At 41.2% G+C, this 21,069-nt stretch overlaps 1 protein-coding gene across 5 annotated transcripts in view; it reads right to left on the minus strand.

The window, feature by feature from the left end:
* Window positions 1-21,069, minus strand: part of SPTBN5 (spectrin beta, non-erythrocytic 5) — a 102,932-nt gene that overhangs the window by 49,031 nt on the left and 32,832 nt on the right. For 3 of the 5 annotated variants that reach the window (XM_075425320.1, XM_075425321.1, XM_075425322.1), the window contains exons 28-34: window positions 19,453-19,585; window positions 18,481-18,626; window positions 17,678-17,792; window positions 15,645-15,755; window positions 14,290-14,469; window positions 8,028-8,231; window positions 6,682-6,858 (exon numbers count right to left, since the gene is read on the minus strand). In XM_075425320.1, coding sequence (XP_075281435.1) covers window positions 6,682-6,858; window positions 8,028-8,231; window positions 14,290-14,469; window positions 15,645-15,755; window positions 17,678-17,792; window positions 18,481-18,626; window positions 19,453-19,585 — 1,066 coding nt within the window. The remainder of the gene's footprint in view (window positions 1-6,681; window positions 6,859-8,027; window positions 8,232-14,289; window positions 14,470-15,644; window positions 15,756-17,677; window positions 17,793-18,480; window positions 18,627-19,452; window positions 19,586-21,069) is intronic. The other 2 variants (XM_075425323.1, XM_075425324.1) reach the window with 2 other exon arrangements.

Consider the following 21,069-nt stretch of genomic DNA (forward strand, 5'->3'; position numbering starts at 1 on the left):
TTATGCCCACAGAACATTATAATTTAAATATTTACTTATGAAACATTTCTCTGAAGGCAGACTAAATTGCTCTTAAACTCCCTATTAGTTTCATTGCTAGAAACTTTGCTGGGATATCCAAATTTGAGATGCTATGGAGACTAAATTCCCTTCATTTCCCTCAGGAAAGGGTGGTAGCTCTCTTTTTCTAAGGGTGAAAAAAGTGATTTCTTCCTACACACTTAAATATTTCAGGTTTTGAAACCAAGAATTACTTTTAAAAGTTACAAAACCAGGAATTAACCATTTGAAATACAGCATAATATGACAAGTAAGAAAATGAAAACAGTGAAACAGAAAAAATAAGAAAAACTACACTGAGGATTTGTCCCAGGTCCCAGACTGACTAGCAAAGAAAATCAGTTCTTGGCTCTGAAGTCTTGAACCTTCGAAGTGCTGAGCACTACGGCCCATTTATGTAAAACCTTAAGCACATGCATAGCATTAAGCATGTCATGTTGACAATGGTTGTCTCACAGTTAAAATGAAATACTTGTTAAGTAATCCATCAGATGAGAGCGCTCAGCTTCATTTAGGATGGATCAAGGTGTAGCCTAGGTGACAGAACAAGTAGCTTTCTGATTATCCCATAAGTTATCTCTAGGGAGTGCGAACATGGCAGGAAGAATACAAAAAGAAATCTACATGGTTTGATTAACACAACATGAAACTTCTGTTCGCAAATATTCCTAGAATGGAATGGAAATTTTCACCACTCTCCTCCCAGATCCGAATGACGCAATGTTGACAGCAATAGATGGACACCATGCACCCTCCGTGTCTCTGTGAGATGAAGACGTGGTGTGAGCTGGTATGTCGGTCAAAGTGTTGTCAGGGCATACACTTCTCAGAGTGCACGTTTCCTGGGAAGGTCTCAAACCAGATCTTGCCCAATGGCTAGAAAGCAATCCTGAGCAGCATACTGGATTCACTGACAGAGAGAGGCCAGCCCCAAACTCCACAGGGTGAAAGGGTGGACCAGCTATATCTGAATCATGTGTTTTGATAAAGATTGTTGGACTTGGGCGTCTTCGAAATTCTCTTACCACCTGGATAGGCACAGCAGTCCAAGGGGTGGCAAGTATGAGGGTGATTTTGGAAACCTTGTGGTGAGCAGGTGTTAGACCATCACATGGAGTCTTCCTAAACTCTGGGCTAGATGAAGGGTGGTTCTGAAAGACAATCAACTCTGGATTTAAATCCTTGCTCATGACCTCATTCCCAGTAGCTGAATTTTCTCTTCCAGTCAGCACAGCTGGGGACAGCCATATATCTCTGGAGACAGTCTGCTGGGGAAGGCCAGGATACTTTGAGGAAGTCACATGAAATCTTGTGATTTGAAGGGCTGGAGACTCACCTGCAGGGAAGCCTTGTTTTGGTTTCTGGGATCCTGTTGGAAGACCAGCTGGAGTTTCAGGCACCTTCTCTAATTGTGGCATAAGCAGACTTGAATGAGCATGACTGCTTCCATGGGAATCTGCTCGAAAAGGCTTTATCATCAAGCTGCAAGTTGAAATGTAAAGCTTCATTGAAGCATGGAGGTCTGGCATTTGGGCATCGCACTGGCTACAGCCTTGTTGGGGTGGGAAAGAATCACAAGGTTCCAGGGATGCATGCAGATTTTTTCTGTGGAGTGTAGAAATAGCTGGAATAGCAGACAGATCAACATCTAGGCGTGATGTCCAGCTTGGTGGAGATTTGCAGGAAAGGACATCAGAGGGCAAAGATACAGCAAGCTTCAAGGGATCGTTTTTTTCAGGAGAAACACGATGAACTCTTTTTTCTCTTTCTGAATGTCGCTTGTAAGATGAAGATGATGACCGAGTACCAGAACCCTCATATCCATGGCCCCAAGGGTTCCTGGGAGGACTGTAACACCTGGATATCTCATCAGAAGGACTGACACAGTGACTTGCACTTCTGAAACCTTTCCTCCGGTCTGTGTGCACCAGGATGACATCTAGCCTTGAACAGTAAGCCCCAGAAGACGCACTGCTTGGTGGTGAGCTGGCATTTCCTGGAGCAAGATTTGCAACTGGTTGATCAGTGGGAGGATGCCATGCTGATGCTGGCATCTTTTGAAAAACCCTGTCCCGCACAGCAGATTCAAAAGGAGGAGGTGGGGTCATTCTGCTGGAAGACATCATCACTTCCGCAGTGGAGACATAGGTTGCAGATGAAAGTTTGCAGCGATGGTCCCTGTATGACATTCTGAAGCTCAGTCCTAAACGATGCAAAAATCAAAGCCACAGAAGCTTGTCTTTCCTCCTGTTTTTAAAACCCACTCCTAATCCTTTTTCCTTTGGCACTGGAAATTTCCATTCCTCCTCTGAAGCAAAGGAATGAGAGATGAATAAACATTCTCCAGGAAAAAAACTATAAACTAAAAAAATCCACATTCAAAATAAGAATGCACAGCTCTTCTAATACTGCTACCACTGCCTGTCATGTCTGCAAAATGATATGAGTGTGGGATGGGCGGAAAAATAAATTACGAAGCATGAGGCTCTGCTCCCTGAGTGTTCTGACAGTGAGACTGCAGACAGAGTAGGAGGGAGCCAAAAACGCCTGCCAGAGACAGCCTGCGAACTCGCTGTTATTTCATCTGTGAAAAAAAGGAAAGCAGCTAACCTGAGCAATGCATCTGCTGCTGTGAAAAGGTTAGAACAGAGCAGAGCGTACTGGACACTGCTTATGCTTAAAGCAAGAATGATTTTTTTTCTTCTTTTTCTTTTTCAGCTGTTGCTTTGTCTGCACTCCGAATGGCAAGACCTCAGTTCACAGGTCTTAGGAGAGTTTCCTACAACAGTTCCATGCAATGGCACAACTGAATTGAAAAAAAGTAAAAAGATAGATATTTGCCTAATTTTCTCCACATGTGCTCTATTTTCTTTAGCATAAAACAATCCTAGACGGAATTCTGCAGAAATCCTTCGAAGGTTTAAGTAACTTGGATGTAATATAAAACGCTGGCATAAAGTCAAAGCTGTCACACTGGCACAGACAGCAAATGAGAGAGCAGTTCTCAGTAGTAGCTCTTAGTTTAAAACACTCCTCTGTTGTCTTAGTCCTTCCCCTGTTCCTTGCTGCTGGGGGAGAGACTTGATCTAATGTATATGAAGTACTGGGAAACTAGGATCCAAAAATTATGGGATGGCAGAAGCTTTCTTACACGCATATTTTGCAGATTTGCAAAGTGAAATGCACATGGCTGAGCTTTGCCTCAAACACAAAAGTCAGAAGAAACACAAGGGGTGAAGAGATTGCTGATATTTATTTAGGAATCCTTTTTGAACGTATTTTCTGCTTTTGCCAATTCTGAAAGCAGCAAGTGACAAAATTCCCATTGGGAAAGTGGTTTGAGAGTCTTCAATCTGATGCCTTGGGTGAATACTTTTTGAAAACACATTTGAAAGGACTGCTTTCCTACCACCCTGCCTGTCTCCCTAGGGAGCAGAGTCTGCGTCACTGTGCAGCCACATTTTAACTCCAGAGTAATAACAGAGCTCCATTGAAAAGGAATAGACTCCCGTTCCAATTCATCTTCAAATGCAGAGAAGTCACAAATAGTGACTAAGGAACCTTAGTTCACTGTCAGATTGTATATACTGATCCATAAGGCAGATGGTGGCAGCTGTATAAGACAGCTTTGCGGTTCTTGCTATTTCTCCCTCATTTCGATGAGAGTCCTGAAGAACAGGAATAACCCGTTTGACGAATGATCACACTTAGAGATGACAGCAATGGGGGAGGAATTCCAGCTGTAGAGGAATCAGAACAGTGTTGCCGTATCTATTCAGGGCCAGGCTGATGCACTGCATATAAAGGAAGGACTAGAATCCAACTGAAGGTAAATTCCTTCCTGTTCTACCTCTTCTTGCAATGATTTGCTTTCTTTATTTATTTCACCCCATAAATACTTCAAAAATACAGCTTATTTTGTATGTAAACACATATAGTTTCTGTCTTCTCAGCAGCATCACAGCCTACACCTGCATCACTCTGTATTTATAGTCACTGTGAACTGACACTGTTCTCAACATTGAGGTGATCACCAACATCGCCAGGCCTCAAATCAGTAAAACTAACTTAGAGACAACAAAATATGATTTAAAATGGGCAGGCAGCAATGGAATTTGTGAAGTACAGCTGAGATGTGCTTTCACCAATACTCTTTAGCTCTGAGGCAAGCTGATGTTCCTGGGTAGCTGCCTTTTCTTCATGATACTTTCGCTCAGTGTCAGCCGTGGGTTAAAACCAAGATGACAAGAATGCACAACACAAGAGTGAGTCACTATCATGTAGGAAAGCTGGTAACTCCTGAAGGGAAAACTGTTCACAGTATTGGTCTAATTGGTGCATCCAGAGTAGTGAGAGCTGAAACTCATCTTGAATGCTCACAGCTCACTGAGGATCTGTTTGTTTGCATCCTTGGATATGACCAAAATCAGCATCTTGTCTTCCCACCTAACAGCACTTATAAATCTCCTGGATTAAATCTGAGCACTAATCCATAACAGTTTCTTCTAGGCATTGTGGTAGCTTGGTGATGGTAGGGACTGTGTCAGTAAAGGAGGAGACATATGGCTGACTGATATCCAGATTACTAATTTAGAAATTCATGCCATTCTGTAATTTCCCTGGTATATTGCACATAGATACTTCATCACTCACTGAAGTATCAGAGACATTTGTCTATATGGTCACACTTTTAGTACCTACTTTTCTATTTTCTAACAGTAAGTCTGTGAGCATGCAATTGTAATTCTTTACATGCACAGACCTCTCACAAATGGAACAGTTCTTCAATCAGCTGTAATCTTCTGAGGATTAAATATAAGCAAAAATGAGAAACAAAAAGCTTATGAATCTTCTTTCCGTAGCTAGAGTATTCTTTTCAACCCGAGAGCTCTTTTTTTAAAAAAAAAAAAAATCAGATGCAGAGGGTGGTGGAGGGAACATATGAACATATGAAAGAGCATATGACAGCTGTGGCTCCCTTATTCTCTATACATGCACGGATGAGAGTAACTTGTCATTACTCCCCTCTCCTTATTTTCTTGACATTCTTCCTGACCATAACATGTCATCTATGTGAAGGGGTGCTGGGACGGACAGCCAAGTATCCATGCTTTCCTGTCCCACCTTCTGAACACTTAGTCACAGTGAGAGCAACTGAGTACCAGGCTCCTTGGAAGTTCATAGAGAAAATACTAAAAGAGAAAAATTCTGTTAACAGAACAGCCCCTCATAGTTCTCAAGGTCACAGTCTTCATTCTCAGGCTTTGCTTTGGCTGAAGAAAATTGTGGTAGGAGGCAGGTACTGTGACTGATCCTACCAAGAGAATTTACCCAGTCTATGATTAACATCCACCCCTTTTGTCGCAGCCTACCTCACAGAATGGTAAATTCACCTGAATAAAGAAGCAATATGAAGTGAGCTTACCTATACAGCATGTGTTGGGGACATACTGAAAATGCCAGGTGCAACCCCTTTCATGTAAGAGTAATATAGACTTTTTCAACCAGGGCTCATTACTGAGGGGCAAGAAGAAACGCTAACTCATAGTAGCTTCCTAGGCCTTTACCTCTGAGGTATATGCAGCAAAGCAGACACTGTCGCCACAGTGCTTCTGCATGTTGCTGATCTCGATTTCATGAAAAAAGAAAGAATACAGTGGCCAAAATTTTGCAGAGTTTATATTTTCCCTGATGATTCTTCCAATGCAGGAGCTTAACAAATGATGTGTCACTGCTTGGTAGGGAACTGAGGTAGATATAATGCAATTTGTGCCATTTGCTAATTAAGGAACAAATAATAATTATTAATGGGTAGAACTATGTAACATCTTACTCCAGAAACCTGAACCTAGGTGAAACTCTCTTAATTTCGTGTTTCGGCACAAACTCTGAATGCAGGCCATACTTGCCAGGGGTGCCAATTGTAGGCAACTATGAAGATATGCATTTGCTTCAAGGAATAAGCAGCAGAAGGCTCCAAGGCCGTGTATTCCACAGGGTTAAGTATCACTGCATGGCACAACTCAGGGTCAGTTTTCCAAAAGATTTAGTGCCAGTGGCAATTGCTGGTGGAAAACAGAGCTCAGCACAAACCAAGAGCCATTATATTATGCTGCCAGTGGTCTTGGAGAATTAAAAATTATTTTTCCCTAAGAAATGACCCAGAGGTACAAACATGCGAAGTAACCTCCCTGTACTCCTTCAAACTATCTTTACAATTTCCCTTCTCTCTGAAGCCTACAAAACAATTTGAGAACGGTTAAGCTGTTGGTATGCTGAGATCTGTAAGGTGGACTAATACTGGACTGTTGTCTCCCTCTTCTGTTGTGACTCTCATCTGTTAGCTTTTATGTTTATTTGCAATGAATTATCTTTCAGGAAAGCATCATCTTTATGTTTCTGGTTCCACACCTAAGCCCCATAAGAAAGGAGGGGTCTTGTACATTGCTACAGAGTCTCCAAGTGATACCAAAATGCAAATAATAACAATAAAACGAGTGTCTTCTCTATACACATCCAAGGATTTTAAGTTGTAGGTGAACAGTAATGCCCTTTTTAGTTTGGAAGAGTTCAAATGCTTGAAGAGTTTAACTACTTATTTCAAGTTTATAATTCACTCACCTCCTGTGAGTTCAGGAGCATGTCCAGGTGATCCCAATCCTTGTAGAACATTTGCTCTTGGTGTATTTTCTCCAGCCACTCCTTCTTCTGTTTCCATTCATTATACACATTTTCCTTCTCTTCCAATAGAGCCTGTAGCTTCTGCTGAATCTGAACACAATTTCCAATGAAAAGCTTCTGTTGTTTTTTATATCCCCACAGTTCCAGGGTAAGGTGGGAGGAAAAAAGATTGAGTGGTGAATAAGTCCCATAAATTGCAACAAAAGTTTCAAACAGAAAAAGTAGAACAAGTCCTAGCACTTATATTTGGGCAGAAAGAGTCAGAGGTGCCTCATTTCAGGAATGGAGGAGCTCTTCTTACAGCATATACAGCAGTCCAGGCATATACAGCAGTCCAAGCCAAGAGCAAAGAAAGGTTAACTGTTTCTCAAGTATACCGTCTAGAATCAAATCCTAATTCTCCATTATTTTTAGTCATGTGCAGTTATAGCACTTCAAATTGGGATAGGACAGACACTTAAAGAAGTTATCAACATAGCATATTCTCCTAATAGGTGAAGACATGTCTCAATGTTAGACTTCATGTAATTTCACCTTCCAAACTCTGTATATATACAGGCCTTCTATAAATGATTTTTTCCTATATTTTTCTACAGGGAAAGGACTTTACAGTCAGTTTCTAATTACTGTATTAATACATTGCAATATGCAACATATTTTCAGGAAATAGCTTGGTCAGATGGGAGAGTAAGCTGCACAAACTGCAGTTTTCTGAAGATACTCAAGAGACACTGGAAAAAAAAATAATGCTGTGAGAATCTTAGAAGGTATTTGTCTTGAGTAAACTGACATTTTGATTTCCATCTTTCATTTCTGGGGGGTTCAATGTACCAGCATAATTCATCACTACAGAAAATGTTTCAATTTAAACTCTCTCATATGTTTGAGTGTTTTAATTCTTTGGTTGACAGGGTTTTTTTCCAGCTTCATCTGGTATGGACATAGCACTTCAATGTGAAGAATAGTATTTGTGTGAAAACCCAGTTTGGGAAGTGGGTAGAATCATCTCCATTGCTCAGAACACAGTAAACTTCTCAAATAAGCCCAGCTTTGCTGCAGTGAGCCCTGAGGAGATGCCAGCACTTGTCTGCTGCTGAGGTAGGAAATGGAACAGATGCTTTTGTGCCCAAGCTAGGTAACACACTGAGGCAAATGTAGGTCATGCATATGGATAATGTGTGGGTGTACACACATATTTGCATGCTTACAGTGTGCTATACTATAGCATGATAGTTACACTGGTATTGAGTAGCTGAATGTGTGTGACTGAAATGAGTTTCTATTACCTCTTTTGATCCTTTTTTCTCATCTTGCAAGAGTGACTGTCCTAGCTGTACAACACGATTATACTTCTCTTCTCGTGCTTCAATCTCTGCCAGTAGCTGTTGATGCTGGGTAAGTCTCAGGCTGCTAGTAGATATGTCCCGAATGGTCTCCTTGGCTCTCATTTCCCTTATTATTTCTGCTGTCCATGAGAAATAGTCCCACACCTGGAATCCAAGAAAATGGGAAAGCTGAATTAGGGCCCAAGCTTGGGCTATCAGGCAGGAAAATCATACGCTGACTGTTCAACTTTAAGTGAATAATAGGTAATAAAATCACAGATAACAAAGAAAATATTTAATTACGGCTTACAGTACATCTGTTAATTTTAACAAGGGTGGCTAACATGACTGCAGGAATTTCTACATACTGTGTTAAATCATACATGTTTTGTAATATTATAATCAAACTGTGTCATATCACATCAATGACAAGATGACATAATACATTGCCCTTTAGTCCATCACTCCTTAGGTGTTTTCTGGTGTTCGTCCTTCACAGAGGATAAACCAGTATCACCCTATTTTTCTATAACTTTGCTTTGGCTAATACAAGTCTATTCAAAACTTCAGTTGTACATATATTCTAAAATGAGGGTGAGGATTTTCAGATAAAAAACAAATGCACTCACTCTAATAGAGGTGGAAAAAAGGCAAATCACAGGGCAGAAAGGCAGGAGACCTGCATGGTTAAACAAGTAGCTTCTTAGCGGAGATCAGGTGGAAGAGAAAGGTCCATGGAATGTGGAAAGAGGGGCAGGCCACTTGGGAAGAGTACAGGAATGTGGTCAGAGCATGCAGGGATGGGATGAGGAAGGCCAAGGCCCACCTGGAATTGAAGCTGGCAAGGGATGTCAAAAACAACAAGAAGGGCTTCTTCAACTACATCAGCAGCAAAAGGAAGGCTAGGGACAATGTGGGGCTGCTGCTGAATGAGGCGGGTGTCCTGATGACGGAGGATGAGGAGAAGGCAGAACTACTGAATGCTTTCTTTGCTTCAGTCTTCAGTGCCAAGACTGGCCCTCAGGAATCCCAGGCCCCAGAGGTAAGAGAAGAAGCCTACAGAGAGGATGACTTTCCCTTGGTCGAGGAGGACTGTGTGAGGGATAGCTTAAGTGATCTGGACACCCACAAATCCATGGGCCCCGATGGAATGCACCCACAAGTGCTGGGGGAGCTGGCGGATGTCATTGCTGATCCACTCTCCATTATCTTTGAGTGGTCCTGGGGGACAGGAGAGGTGCCCGAGGACTGGAGAAAGGCCAATGTCACCCCAATCTTCAAAAAGGGCAAGAAGGAGGACCCAGGGAACTACAGGCCGGTCAGCCTCACCTCCATCCCTGGAAAGGTGATGGAGCAGCTTATCCTGGAGGCCATCATCAAGCAAGTGGAGGAAAAGAAGGTTATCAGGAGTAGTCAGCATGGATTCACCAAGGGGAAATCATGCCTAACAAATCTAATAGCTTTCTACGATGACATCACTGGCTGGGTAGACGAAGGGAGAGCCATGGATGTTGTCTACCTAGACTTCAGCAAGGCTTTCGACACAGTCTCCCATGATATCCTCCTAGGGAAGCTCAGGAAGTATGGGCTGGATGAGTGGTCGGTGGATTGAGAACTGGCTGAATGGCAGAACTCAGAGGGTTGTCATCAACGGCACTGAGTCTAGTTGGAGGCTGGTAACTAGTGGTGTCCCCCAGGGGTCAGTACTGGGCCCAGCCTTGTTTAACTTCTTCATCAATGACCTGGATGAAGAGTTGGAATGTACCCTCAGCAAGTTTGCTGATGACACAAAACTGGGAGGAGTGGTAGATACACCAGAAGGCTGTGCTGCCATTCAGCGTGACCTGGATAGGCTGGAAAGTTGGGCAGAGAGGAACCTGGTGAGGTTCAACAAAGGCAAATGTAGGGTCCTGCACCTGGGGAGGAACAACCCCATGCATCAGTACAGGCTTGGGGTGGACCTGCTGGAGAGCAGCTCTGCGGAGAGGGACCTGGGAGTGCTGGTGGACGACAGGTTAACCATGAGCCAGCAGTGTGCCCTGGCTGCCAAGAAAGCCAATGGGATCCTGGGGTGCATCAAGAAGAGTGTGTCCAGCAAGTTGAGGGAGGTTCTCCTTCCCCTCTACGCTGCCCTGGTGAGGCCTCATCTGGAGTACTCTGTCCAGTTCTGGGCACTCCAGTTCAAGAAAGATGAGGAGCTACTGGAGAGAGTCCAGCGGAGGGCTACAAGGATGGTGAGGGGACTGGAACATCTCTCCTACGAGGAGAGGCTGAGGGAGCTGGGCTTGTTCAGCCTGAAGAAGAGAAGGCTGAGAGGGGACCTAATATATGCTTATAAATATCTTAAGGGTGGGTGGTGTCAGGAGGATGGGGCCAAACTCTTTTCAGTGGTGTTCAGCAACAGGACAAGGGGCAAGGGGCACAAACTGAAGCACAGGAAGTTCCGTCTGAACATGAGGAAGAACTTCTTCCCTCTGAGGGTGACGGAGCACTGGAACAGGCTGCCCAGGGAGGTTGTGGAGTCTCCTTCTCTGGAGATATTCAAGACCTGCCTGGACAAGGTCCTGTGCAGCCTACTGTAGGTGACCCTGCTTCGGCAGGAGGGTTGGACTAGATGACCCACAGAGGTCCCTTCTAACCCCTACTATTCTGTGATTCTGTGATTATGAGGTATGCAGATTTAGCTCTTGATTTGTGCAACTATATGACAGATTAGCACAAAAACACAGTTCTGGAAGGAACAAGGACATAATGCTAGTTTACTTTCAAAATCTGATAAACCAATAAACATATATACAATATCTTAAAATGTCTGAAGCATTCAGCTGAGGAAGTTATGAGCAAGAAAATTCTAAAACAAATCTCTGATAATTATTTTCTGACTGTGACTGAAGAAACTTGTGCAAGTAAAAAGAATTTAGCATTTTCTGTATGTCTGATTCTGCACCTTCACCAATCCACTTACTTTAGACACCTCAACCGAATCTGTAAGAGGTGTTTTGCTTTTACATGTCAGATGGTAAAAAATAGGACTGCAAGGGACTGTACTAGGGATTATATGGGATAATTAAGTTTTCTTTTAGTTTAATTGTGTTTGGATTAGTTGATTCAATTCTGAGGTGGTAAACGGTCTTCTAGTTTTTGTGTATTTTGAAGGACTGTTATGCATAGTAAGTACTGAAGAAAAATGCTCCTTTACTGCAGAGAACTAAAAATTTTCTCTTGTGAATGGCTGCTGGCTTTTCCACTGAAGGAAACTATGTAATGGAAATAGCTTCTTGCCTGTTCCATTTTACGCATGGATTTTTATTCCTATCATCAAAATTTTGTACAGCTCAAAAATGACTTGTGAACCATCCAGCCAGGAAAAAATATTTTCAGAAAAGCACCACAAAATTGAAATAGGCAAATTTGGGGTCCTAAGAGTTTAGGCTTTAAAGCAAATATACTCTTTTCTTAAGGCCAGTGAACACAGCTACTAAATGACTCTTTAAAACGACTGTGATCCTTTTAAAGGGGCCCACATAGTGCATAAGTGTTGGCGTCATTTTGATTTGCAGAACTAATTCACACACAGCTGGATGTCACTGTAGACACTGACATTGCACTTGGAACTGCGAATGTCTAAGACTCTCCGAGATTTTAAACTAAGCATTAGGAAAAAATCCATAAATCTCAGGATATTTAATGCAATGGAACAAGAGCCAGTAAGAAGTTACCGGACTGCCGCTGCCAGCAACATTTAAGGATAGAGTAGGCTTCAGGAAACTCCCAAGCACAGCCTGATTGAGACCATGCAGATCCTAGCACAAACTTCAGAACAAGAACCTCAGATCATTCAGAAATACTTTAAGCCTATGTACAAATTCCTCTTCCTTGACAGAATTTCTTGGAATATTTGGAGCCCTCTGCTGTTACTGTGAGTTGTCAATTAAGGCCAGCTGTGATATTTAATCACACTAAAATCAAACTTCATGGGATGCAAGGAAATACGCTAGATGGTTGTGCAGAATTCTCATGTCATCGAAAGGCTGATTTGTTTTTGTTTCACTTCTTAATCTGTGTACAATTTCATAACGAAAAAGCCCCACGGACTGCATATAAACAATACTAATGAAAAAAGTACACTGAACAGCTGTGACTAACATTAAGTTTGTGGACCTCTTGGCACGGCTGAAAGAGGAAAGGGAGCAAAGTTTTCTCTTTGCACTCAGCAATTTGGGGGATGTTCTGCAGCAAAGCTGCTCTAACCTACCTTAAAGCTACTGAGATTCTTACAGTCACTAGATTTGTCCGTACAATTCCATCTTGTCCCATCTGGGCAGAAACATGAGCTTACCGAACTTGCAGACCCAGCTTTTCACTTCTTCAGGAATTATTATCAGGAAAGGAGGTGAAAATTGAGAGGAGCAGGAATACTTCTTGCCAGCAGACTGACATCAAAGAGACAGGGAGATGCCGAACGTATAATCCCATCTAGGCATGTCACTGAGAATACAGTCATCTGGCTTTGTCATTTTGTTTTATGATGCTAAGAAAGTGCCTTAATGACTGTGTAGCCCTCTGTTAAGCACTGACAGTTTTGTATCTTTTTAAGGTGTTAATTGCTTGTAAATTTACCAAAGCAGATGAAAGGACATACTGCCAGAGTATGAAATGGGCATAGATTTGCCATTCAGATCACAAGATGCATCACAGATTTCAGACAAAATTCAAACCAGAGGTATCTTGGATGGTTCCAGCAATAAAAAGAAAGAAGCACCCACACCAACAGGACATTTTCTATCTGAAGTCAGTACTAAATTTATGACGTAAGTTATGAAACAAATTAATAACAAAGGGAACTCTCAGTAACTATATTTTAATGGATAAAGCCATCAAGATCCATCTCCTGATGAAGATGCTCCCAAGCTGAAGACTTCAAGAATCTAATATATGTTAGAAGAATACATACTAGAAGTTTGCCTTGTTCTTATCATCACTCGTAGATACTGTCAGAAATACAGTGGACAAATGAATCTTTCACCTACATCAGTAGAGCCACTCTAATTTTCCTTGTCAAATTTTAATTCATTTTATTTCCCCATCAACAGTTCTGCACAAGATAATGGATTATTAACAGCTAAAAACCAAACTAAAAAAACCCTCAAAAAAAAAAAAGGAGTGCCATAAGCATCCTTTATCTCTAACTGTGCAATATATTTTTGGATTAAATATGACAGGTAATGCTGGTTTGAACACATTTAAGAGACTTAAAGTAGATTAGCATAATATGCAGAAACCTCTCATGCTGACACAAAAGCATCATGTACACTTTATTGTGGTCTTGATCTCAGCTCACAACCTTACGACAAGCTTGTGGGATGTTTTTTTCCAGGTGAGCATACCCTGGATATTCTCTACCTCACAGCAAACATGGAAACAGAATGTGAACTACCAGAGGTATCTTTAATTGACACTGAAGTTACACCCGCAACAGTTCAAGAATACAAAGAATGTAAAGGTATTCTAGAAATCTACATTACCAACTTTCTTCATGATAAAAGGGAGCACCCTTGCTGTTTTAGTACCTGCTACTGCAGTACTTGCAGCATAATCTACTAATTTCCAGTGGTGTAGCTCAAGTGCCTTTACTGAGACTACTGACATTCACAAAGTATTCTGTGGCAAATCATAGCTCAGTGACCTACTGAGTTCTTCAGAGATAAAGCTACTGTGCATTGCAGATTATGATATTCTACTGAGATATGCATGTCACTGTGTTTAAGCAACTTGAGAGCATACTGCAAAGACCAGTTGTATTTGATACATTCTATGAATTAAGTTAACTGAGGGTTACTGCACGCCCTGAGAGAGCAAAAAAAACCTTTTAGCCATTACAGATGGGAGTCTAACACCTATTTTTATCACTCTTACTCCATGGGAATTGCAGAGTCTTTGAAAAGACTACTGCTACTTCTGCAAAGTAATGACCATTTCTGACAGCTACCAATTATCCCATACATGGTTGGATGCAAGCTTTCCTTCATACAAAAGGTAGGAGATCCTTAACCTCTGACACCTTTCTAAATAGCTACAAGCACTTAAATACTTGATTAATAACACAGATAGCACCCGCAGCCTTTTACATCAAGCTTTGCAGCTTGGAAGTACACCTATGATTCACACACACTGAAGGCAGCTTTCCCCTGTGTCCCAATGGATGGAAGGTAAAAATGCTTACACGTGCTTGAAACTGGTAAAGCTTGTATGCTTGTTCCAGAAGTTTCTTGCGCAGTTCCACTTTAGACTTCAGGGCCTTCCAGCTGGTCATTATAGCCTGCTGCTTTGCTTTCAGGTCTTCCACCTGCTTCTTTGAGCAATGGGTCAGCACATGATCCGCAGAGTGGATCAGCTCCTGCAGCTTACACAGGGATGAAAGAAGAGTGTAGCAAAGAGAGAATCATAGAGATCCAGCTAATATCAGAAAAGTTATGATAAGAGCTATGTTAATTGTACATGAAACTACAATTCAAGCAATGTTCTCTGACCTAAAATTCTCATGCTGAACAAAAGCTTCCTTAATTTCAGTTCTATGGAATAACAGTGACATCCAGTGTTTGCTAAGGCTCATCGCAACAGTGATTTTTCAAACAGGGAGGCAGATTTTATTTCTTCTTTTTACTATACCATTTATTACATGAGTAATGCAAATAATAGCTAACCACACCTTGTTTTCCCCACTGATCATATAGATTAACTGTGACTACATTCTCTTCAATGGTATCTCAATGCTATTTTTCCTTTAAAAGTAACAAGCAGCTGTGGTGGGATCCATTCTAGTGTTATCTGCCACAAGGCCAAGACATGTGGCCACTGGTAAGTAATACTGGGATAACTACTTCAGTAATCTCAATATAAGACACGCTGTGTTAACTATACCATTACATTTACTACATAAAGGGATGAAGAAAAAACTCATGCTAGTTTTATTGGTCTAATAGAAGCTAAGTAAATCTCCTATCTAGAAGTAAGCTGTTCTCATGAGCTGGAACTGTTCACAAGTTTGTATAATGAGCCCTGTCCTTCTTTCTCACAGTCCAATTCCTACCCCTCTAAACTTGTTGAAAATTCCAGACTACTTCCCCATCCTTCCTTCTCTAGTCCTCTATAGTCAATCAATTCAGTCAATGCATTTTGTGTTCAATGAATATTCAGTTTCTCTGCACACAGAACAGATTCTGGATTTTTCCTTGTAATCACCTGGAACACTTTGAATAAGGTGGTAAACACATCATAAAGCCTGGCATAATCATACATTTCACACAGTGATCAAAAATATCCCTGTGAATCACTTCAATGCTCAGCGCTCATAATAATATGTCCCTTATATGTAAGGTTTCAAATGACCTACTTTATCACTGCGATCTGACCTTGAACATATTAAAAAAGCAGAAGACTAAGGAAGATCTTTAGAGATTTCCAGGCTCTGATAGAGAGCCTGTAATAATTTGGTTCACAATAGTAAATTATTACTATGATTGTCTTGGAAACTTGAATTTTGGCTACACATTACAGACCACAAATGACTTTCATTACCTGCTGCTCATTCCCAGAGAGCTCATGCTCCAAGGCTACATGGTTCCGGAGCTGGGTTTGCACACCTCTCATGTCCTTAGCAACATCATCTGGAATACTTTTGGACTTCTCCTAGAAGGAAGAAATCAGAGAAAGCTTTACTTTCTGTTTCCAAGCATAATACACTACAAGCCTACTTTAGTCATTTTGTGTAGTGCAACTCATACTGCACAGTTAAGGACATCCTGGGTTATTCAACTATGATAGGTAAAATGAAGCTGGAAAAATCTGCCCTGGTACATCTGTCCTAGTAACGCACTTGTAAGTATAGTGATTAAACTATCCAACTGGACTGTGAGGGATGAAGGTTCAAGTCTTTCCTTAATCCAACAATACAGGAGAATGTCTTACAGGCTTTGTGTTGGGAATCAATATTGAATAGCTACTGCAGTGACATACAGTGAATTCCTGAAGTAGCATTAACAGCCAACAGGTTCAGGCCATTCTTTAGGTGGTCTATCTGTGAATCACCTTTAGATAAAAGTTTAGTTATACATGCTTAGGAAAGATTACTGTAAAGGCGAGAGAAACGGAGACCATCACAGAAAAAGAGACTTAGTATTTAGCTCAACAAAGATTCTGAGGGGGTTTAGTTGTTACACAGACATGCATTGGGAACACAGCAAGCAAAATGAAAAGGCATTTCAGCTGGAGGACAACTGTTGCTAGAATAAAATTATTAGACACTTGCTCCAGGCTCAGTTTACATGAAAATTAGAAGAACATTTCTGTAACATATTCACAGGCTGGTATGGAGTACCAACAACGCATCCTGGTAAGGTGCTGTAAAAGGAGATGCATGTTGTGTTTGCCCATGCTATGATGGCACTGGAGTAGGTGACTTAAGCAAGATCTTCTAGTACTATGCTCCTATGAGAAAAGGCTTTCCTTGGTAGACATCTGACCAGGGTACATAGGAAGGGATGGGCATGATGACCGAATTGCTCTCCCAGTTTATTAACAAGATGCCATGCAAGAAGTGTGTATCCGTTGCCTGGACTAAACTCAGAATGGGGATAAACCAACAGCTGGTCTGTGAAATATTTCTGAACTTTCACTTGTCACTGCCACAGAAGTAACTACTTCTTCACTGAAGTAAAATATGCACCAGGTTCTGAAAACGCCAGCTGGTGCATGATGAAATATAGTGACATTTGATTTTCCATTCACAACAGGGAAAGAAAACAGGAATAACAGAGTCAAATAGGGCAGCCTCTGCCAGCACAAGCAAGTAGAAAGTCTACTGCGCATAGCCTAACAAAGACGTGTTGCTTTGCAGACAGTGGAAGCTCTGTTGGATGGCCACCTCCTGTACACATCTGCTTTAGGGAAACCACACCTTTCATTACAGCAAGGATGTGGTTTCTCTGTGAAATGCTTCAGTATGCTCAGATAAAACAAGAGGCTGAAGATTTTAACTGGGACTTCTCCCCCCAGTTTTCACACTGGGATGGTTTGAAATTATTGCCAGTACTGGGCACCAAAATAAGAGGAAAAGATTTTTGATCCAGCTTTTCACGTCAGGTCATATCATCGCCTGACAACCTTCCAGGCTAATGGTCACTGTAATCCAGACAAACGCCTTTTCACCAGACAGTTCTTTCTTCAGCACGTAAAGCTACAATGGTGTACAAAGAACCACCACAGTGAGGCGGTAAACAGTTTCTTTGGCCTGATGGCTGCAAACACTATTACTATCTGCATTGCACTGTGAAACAACTTAGTTTAAATCCTGGTCTTTTCAGCTTATCTCACAGATCAGCAACTCTAGCTGTACCTGGTTTCACTAATGGTTCTCATGAGGTGACCAGTCAGGCATGTAAGGATTACCCAGGATTTTTCTTTTTTTTTTTTTAACGCTTGGAGTAATCACACAGGTTCCTTCCTGAAATTTTTTTTTAAGTCAGCAGTAAACACGCTGAGAATCATAACACCCCACAAATTAAGCTGAAATGAAGTTTGCATTATATGAGACTTTCCCATTATTTTCTTACCTCAATATGGGCCAAAGCATCTGTCAGATCTTGGTAACACTTGTGAATCGCCTCAGCATCTCTCAGCTGCTCACCTCGTAACCTGGTAATTTCCAGCAGTGCCTCCCAGGAGTTCCTACAAGGAATGATGAGGAAAAGAGCCATGTAAAACATTTAAACTAGGAGTAAAGGAGATTAACAGTCTGAAGCAAGACTGAAAACAAGACATCCTCTTAATTTGTCTTTCTTCCCTGCCATTAAATTCTGTTGGACTGATTCTCCAAGGGGCAGCATGTTTATCGCCCTATTCTGTCTGCTCCAGGCACTTAAATAGCTTTTCAGGTTTTATATGCAGGATTTGGAGGACTGAGTCACACCCTACTATTCCATCATGCTTCTCTTTTGGGCCAGTTTGGACCAATGCCAGACATAAGAAGCTCAGAACATCTTAATGTTGTTCTGCAGAGCAGTCATGGGATTCAAACTCAAAAATCAGAAGCAATAAAGAAGCAGCTAAGCTCCTAGCCTTGCAGTTACGTGACCCTGTTTCAAAGGGCAAAGGAAGTTCACTCATTCCTTACTCATATAGCACCTCTGAGGCAATTTACAAGAAGCCAAATCAGCAAGCAGGTAATGTCTGTATTACAGTAGTCCATTTTTAAATGAGGCATGGCAGCAGCTCTGTACCACTTTGCGAACCACTTATTTTGCAATTCGAAAATTGGGAGGACATGCCTTACCCTTTTCGCATTCCTTCTTATTTCCTGCTCCTCAAGAGTGGATTGAAAGGACAAAGCATTACAGAGCTAACACACATCTCCTACCTTAGCTCTTTCTGCTTCTGATGAATTTCCCGGGACTCAGAATGCCCACAGTTCAGCAAGTTGTCTGCTAGCTGCTGGCAAGCCACAACTCTTTTCCTAGCTGCTTCCAGCTGGTGTCGGAACGTGTCATATTTGGCACAAAGTTGCTTTTGAAGGAAAAACGACAATATCAAAAAAGGCATTTTGAGTGCTCTCTTTTCCAAACATGCCTGCTCAACTATCAGAGTACAGCCAAAAGACAGGTGATAAGCTGATGATATTTGAAGATGGAGAAACTGCAGAGAATGATTGGATTTTACCTCCAAAGACCACGAGGAGCTACAAACTATTAGCAAAACATGAGGTTCGTGATGCAGATGGGAGGCAGGAACGTTATTACCAGGGACAGAAACAAGCATTCAATGTACAGTGAATTTCAATTATTAAATGATTTGTTTTCACTTCATGAATGCGAATGTGTATTCAGTACTATAGCTGGATAACATAGTCTGACTTTAAGATTTAGGACACAAGATATTTTGAAATAAATTATAAAAATGAGGATTCTGAATGGCTATTGATTTCTAATGGGCTGACATTAGATTAGTTTCTGTGCCACCTGAAGAGGTATAGCTGTAGATGTCCATACATCAGCATTTGTGATGAAAAAAATCCTTAATGGACACCACACTGAAAATATTATTAAAAACAGAAAGGAGTTGCTTTCTGAAGGTGTAGACATTTTAGTACACAACTGTTTCACGCAGCTCAGCCCCCATGGTAACAGGATGTAAGCGTTAGGCAATGCTGCCTGCCTATCACACCAAAGCAATCCTTTCCACCCACTTTTCACCCTTTTCTCTTCCCGCCTCCCAGTTACTTACACTTATTTCTTACTCTGTCTTATAAGTTTTCAAGGACAACCTTAGAATCTTTTTACAGTCTCACTACATACAGTTTGGTTGATTTTTGATCTGTTACTCAAAAACTTACCAAGACGTGTTCATAATCATTTCCATAGTCTTCAGAGCTGGCTGTTTGTTTCTGCTGAGTGATCCAGTCTTGTAGATCTTCATACTCTCGTAGAAACTCATGCAAGACAAGAGTCTCATCCAGCTTCTTCCCTCTGTTTGGGGAAGGAGACAAGATGACACATTTAGACCAAGGTAGTGCAGGAGGAGGACAATGAGTAACTTTCTCCCTATTAATCCCCAAATCGCTCACCATCGAGACTGATTCCCTTTACTGAAAGAGTTGACTTTATATCTAAAGACTGGAAATTAGGTTTCTAGGATGACAGCTGTCAGCCAGGTCAGACTCATTGTCTGAGTTTCCCAGAAAAGCACTGTGCCTACCTGAGCGCTCTCTCTAGTTTTGGGGGGGGGTTGTGTTCTGTTTGTTGTTTTTTTTTCCCATGAGTATACCCTTCATTTTTTCCCAGACCTGTTCTGATCTGTCTTTCTAAAGTAGTACTTATGAAAATGAGAAGGAACTCTTTCTGAGGATGGTGCACCAGGAAGGCAAATGCTATGAAAGTCATTTTATGCAATTCTGCTCTTATTGCCCGTTCAGCAAAATTGCTGCAACCTGCTGCATATTTCTCATCATCCAGAGTACCTTATAATACAGCCGGACATGCTACAGGCCTTCCACAGTAAAGAAAATATCAATTTTCCATCTGTTAACACTGCCTGGCCTTTGGGCAAATATTCCAGGAAATATGAACCTGGCTTCCCTGTTTGAATCACAAATGCTCATCACAAGACCTGCAGCCTGTGGAGAAAGTCCAGCCTGCCAAGGAGAATGCAGATCAGAGGTACAAAGCAGAGCACCAATAAGGCACCATGAGACCCAGGTTAACATTAAGCATGAATGAACAAAAAACTTATCTGTGTTCAACACACACAAACATTTTGATATTTCTAGATTATTTCTTTTTCCAGACTTTTCATTCACAAGATTTTCTATTGATGCTTTTACTTTTTTAATTGTAAATAAGAATAAAAACAGAAGGTAAAATAGCAGCATTTCCTCTAGGCTTAATTATTCTAGTATTCAGACTCATTCATTTGTTATTCTACTTGCAGAGCCCCTTTATTTTTCTGAGCAAAATTTTTGTGGAGAAAAAATCTATACTGTTCAAAAATTTGTTCCTTCCTGAAAACAAACCAGAAGTGTTTAAAAACCCTAAGTACAAGCAAACTGTCCTGTTGTAAACATCTTACTGTAATCATAACAGATAGGAAGTGAAATGAAAAGTAAATGACTCATTCAAGAACAAAACCCTTTCTACCCTAGCACAGCTACAGGGCATAAAGATAAGTGTAACTGTAACCGTCTCCCTTCTGCTATGAAATGAATTAAGTAATTTTCAAGCAACATTGAGGAAACCTTTTAAAAACATATTTTTCTTTCGACTGCAGATTCCAAATACCACAAAGGCAAGCCAGAATCCAGCATCTCAAGTCACTTTACAGCAGGACAATTAAGGGTAAAGAGAAAATTTGGGGGCTTCAAATCCTTAACATGCAGCAAAACTCCTTGAATGAAATGTAGAATTTTTGCTTAGCAACAATGGAAAGCTCATAGATGCACATAATTCTAACACAG

This window comes from Opisthocomus hoazin, chromosome 7 (genome assembly GCF_030867145.1).
Source record: "Opisthocomus hoazin isolate bOpiHoa1 chromosome 7, bOpiHoa1.hap1, whole genome shotgun sequence".
In the NCBI taxonomy this organism is placed as follows: Eukaryota; Metazoa; Chordata; class Aves; order Opisthocomiformes; family Opisthocomidae; genus Opisthocomus; species Opisthocomus hoazin.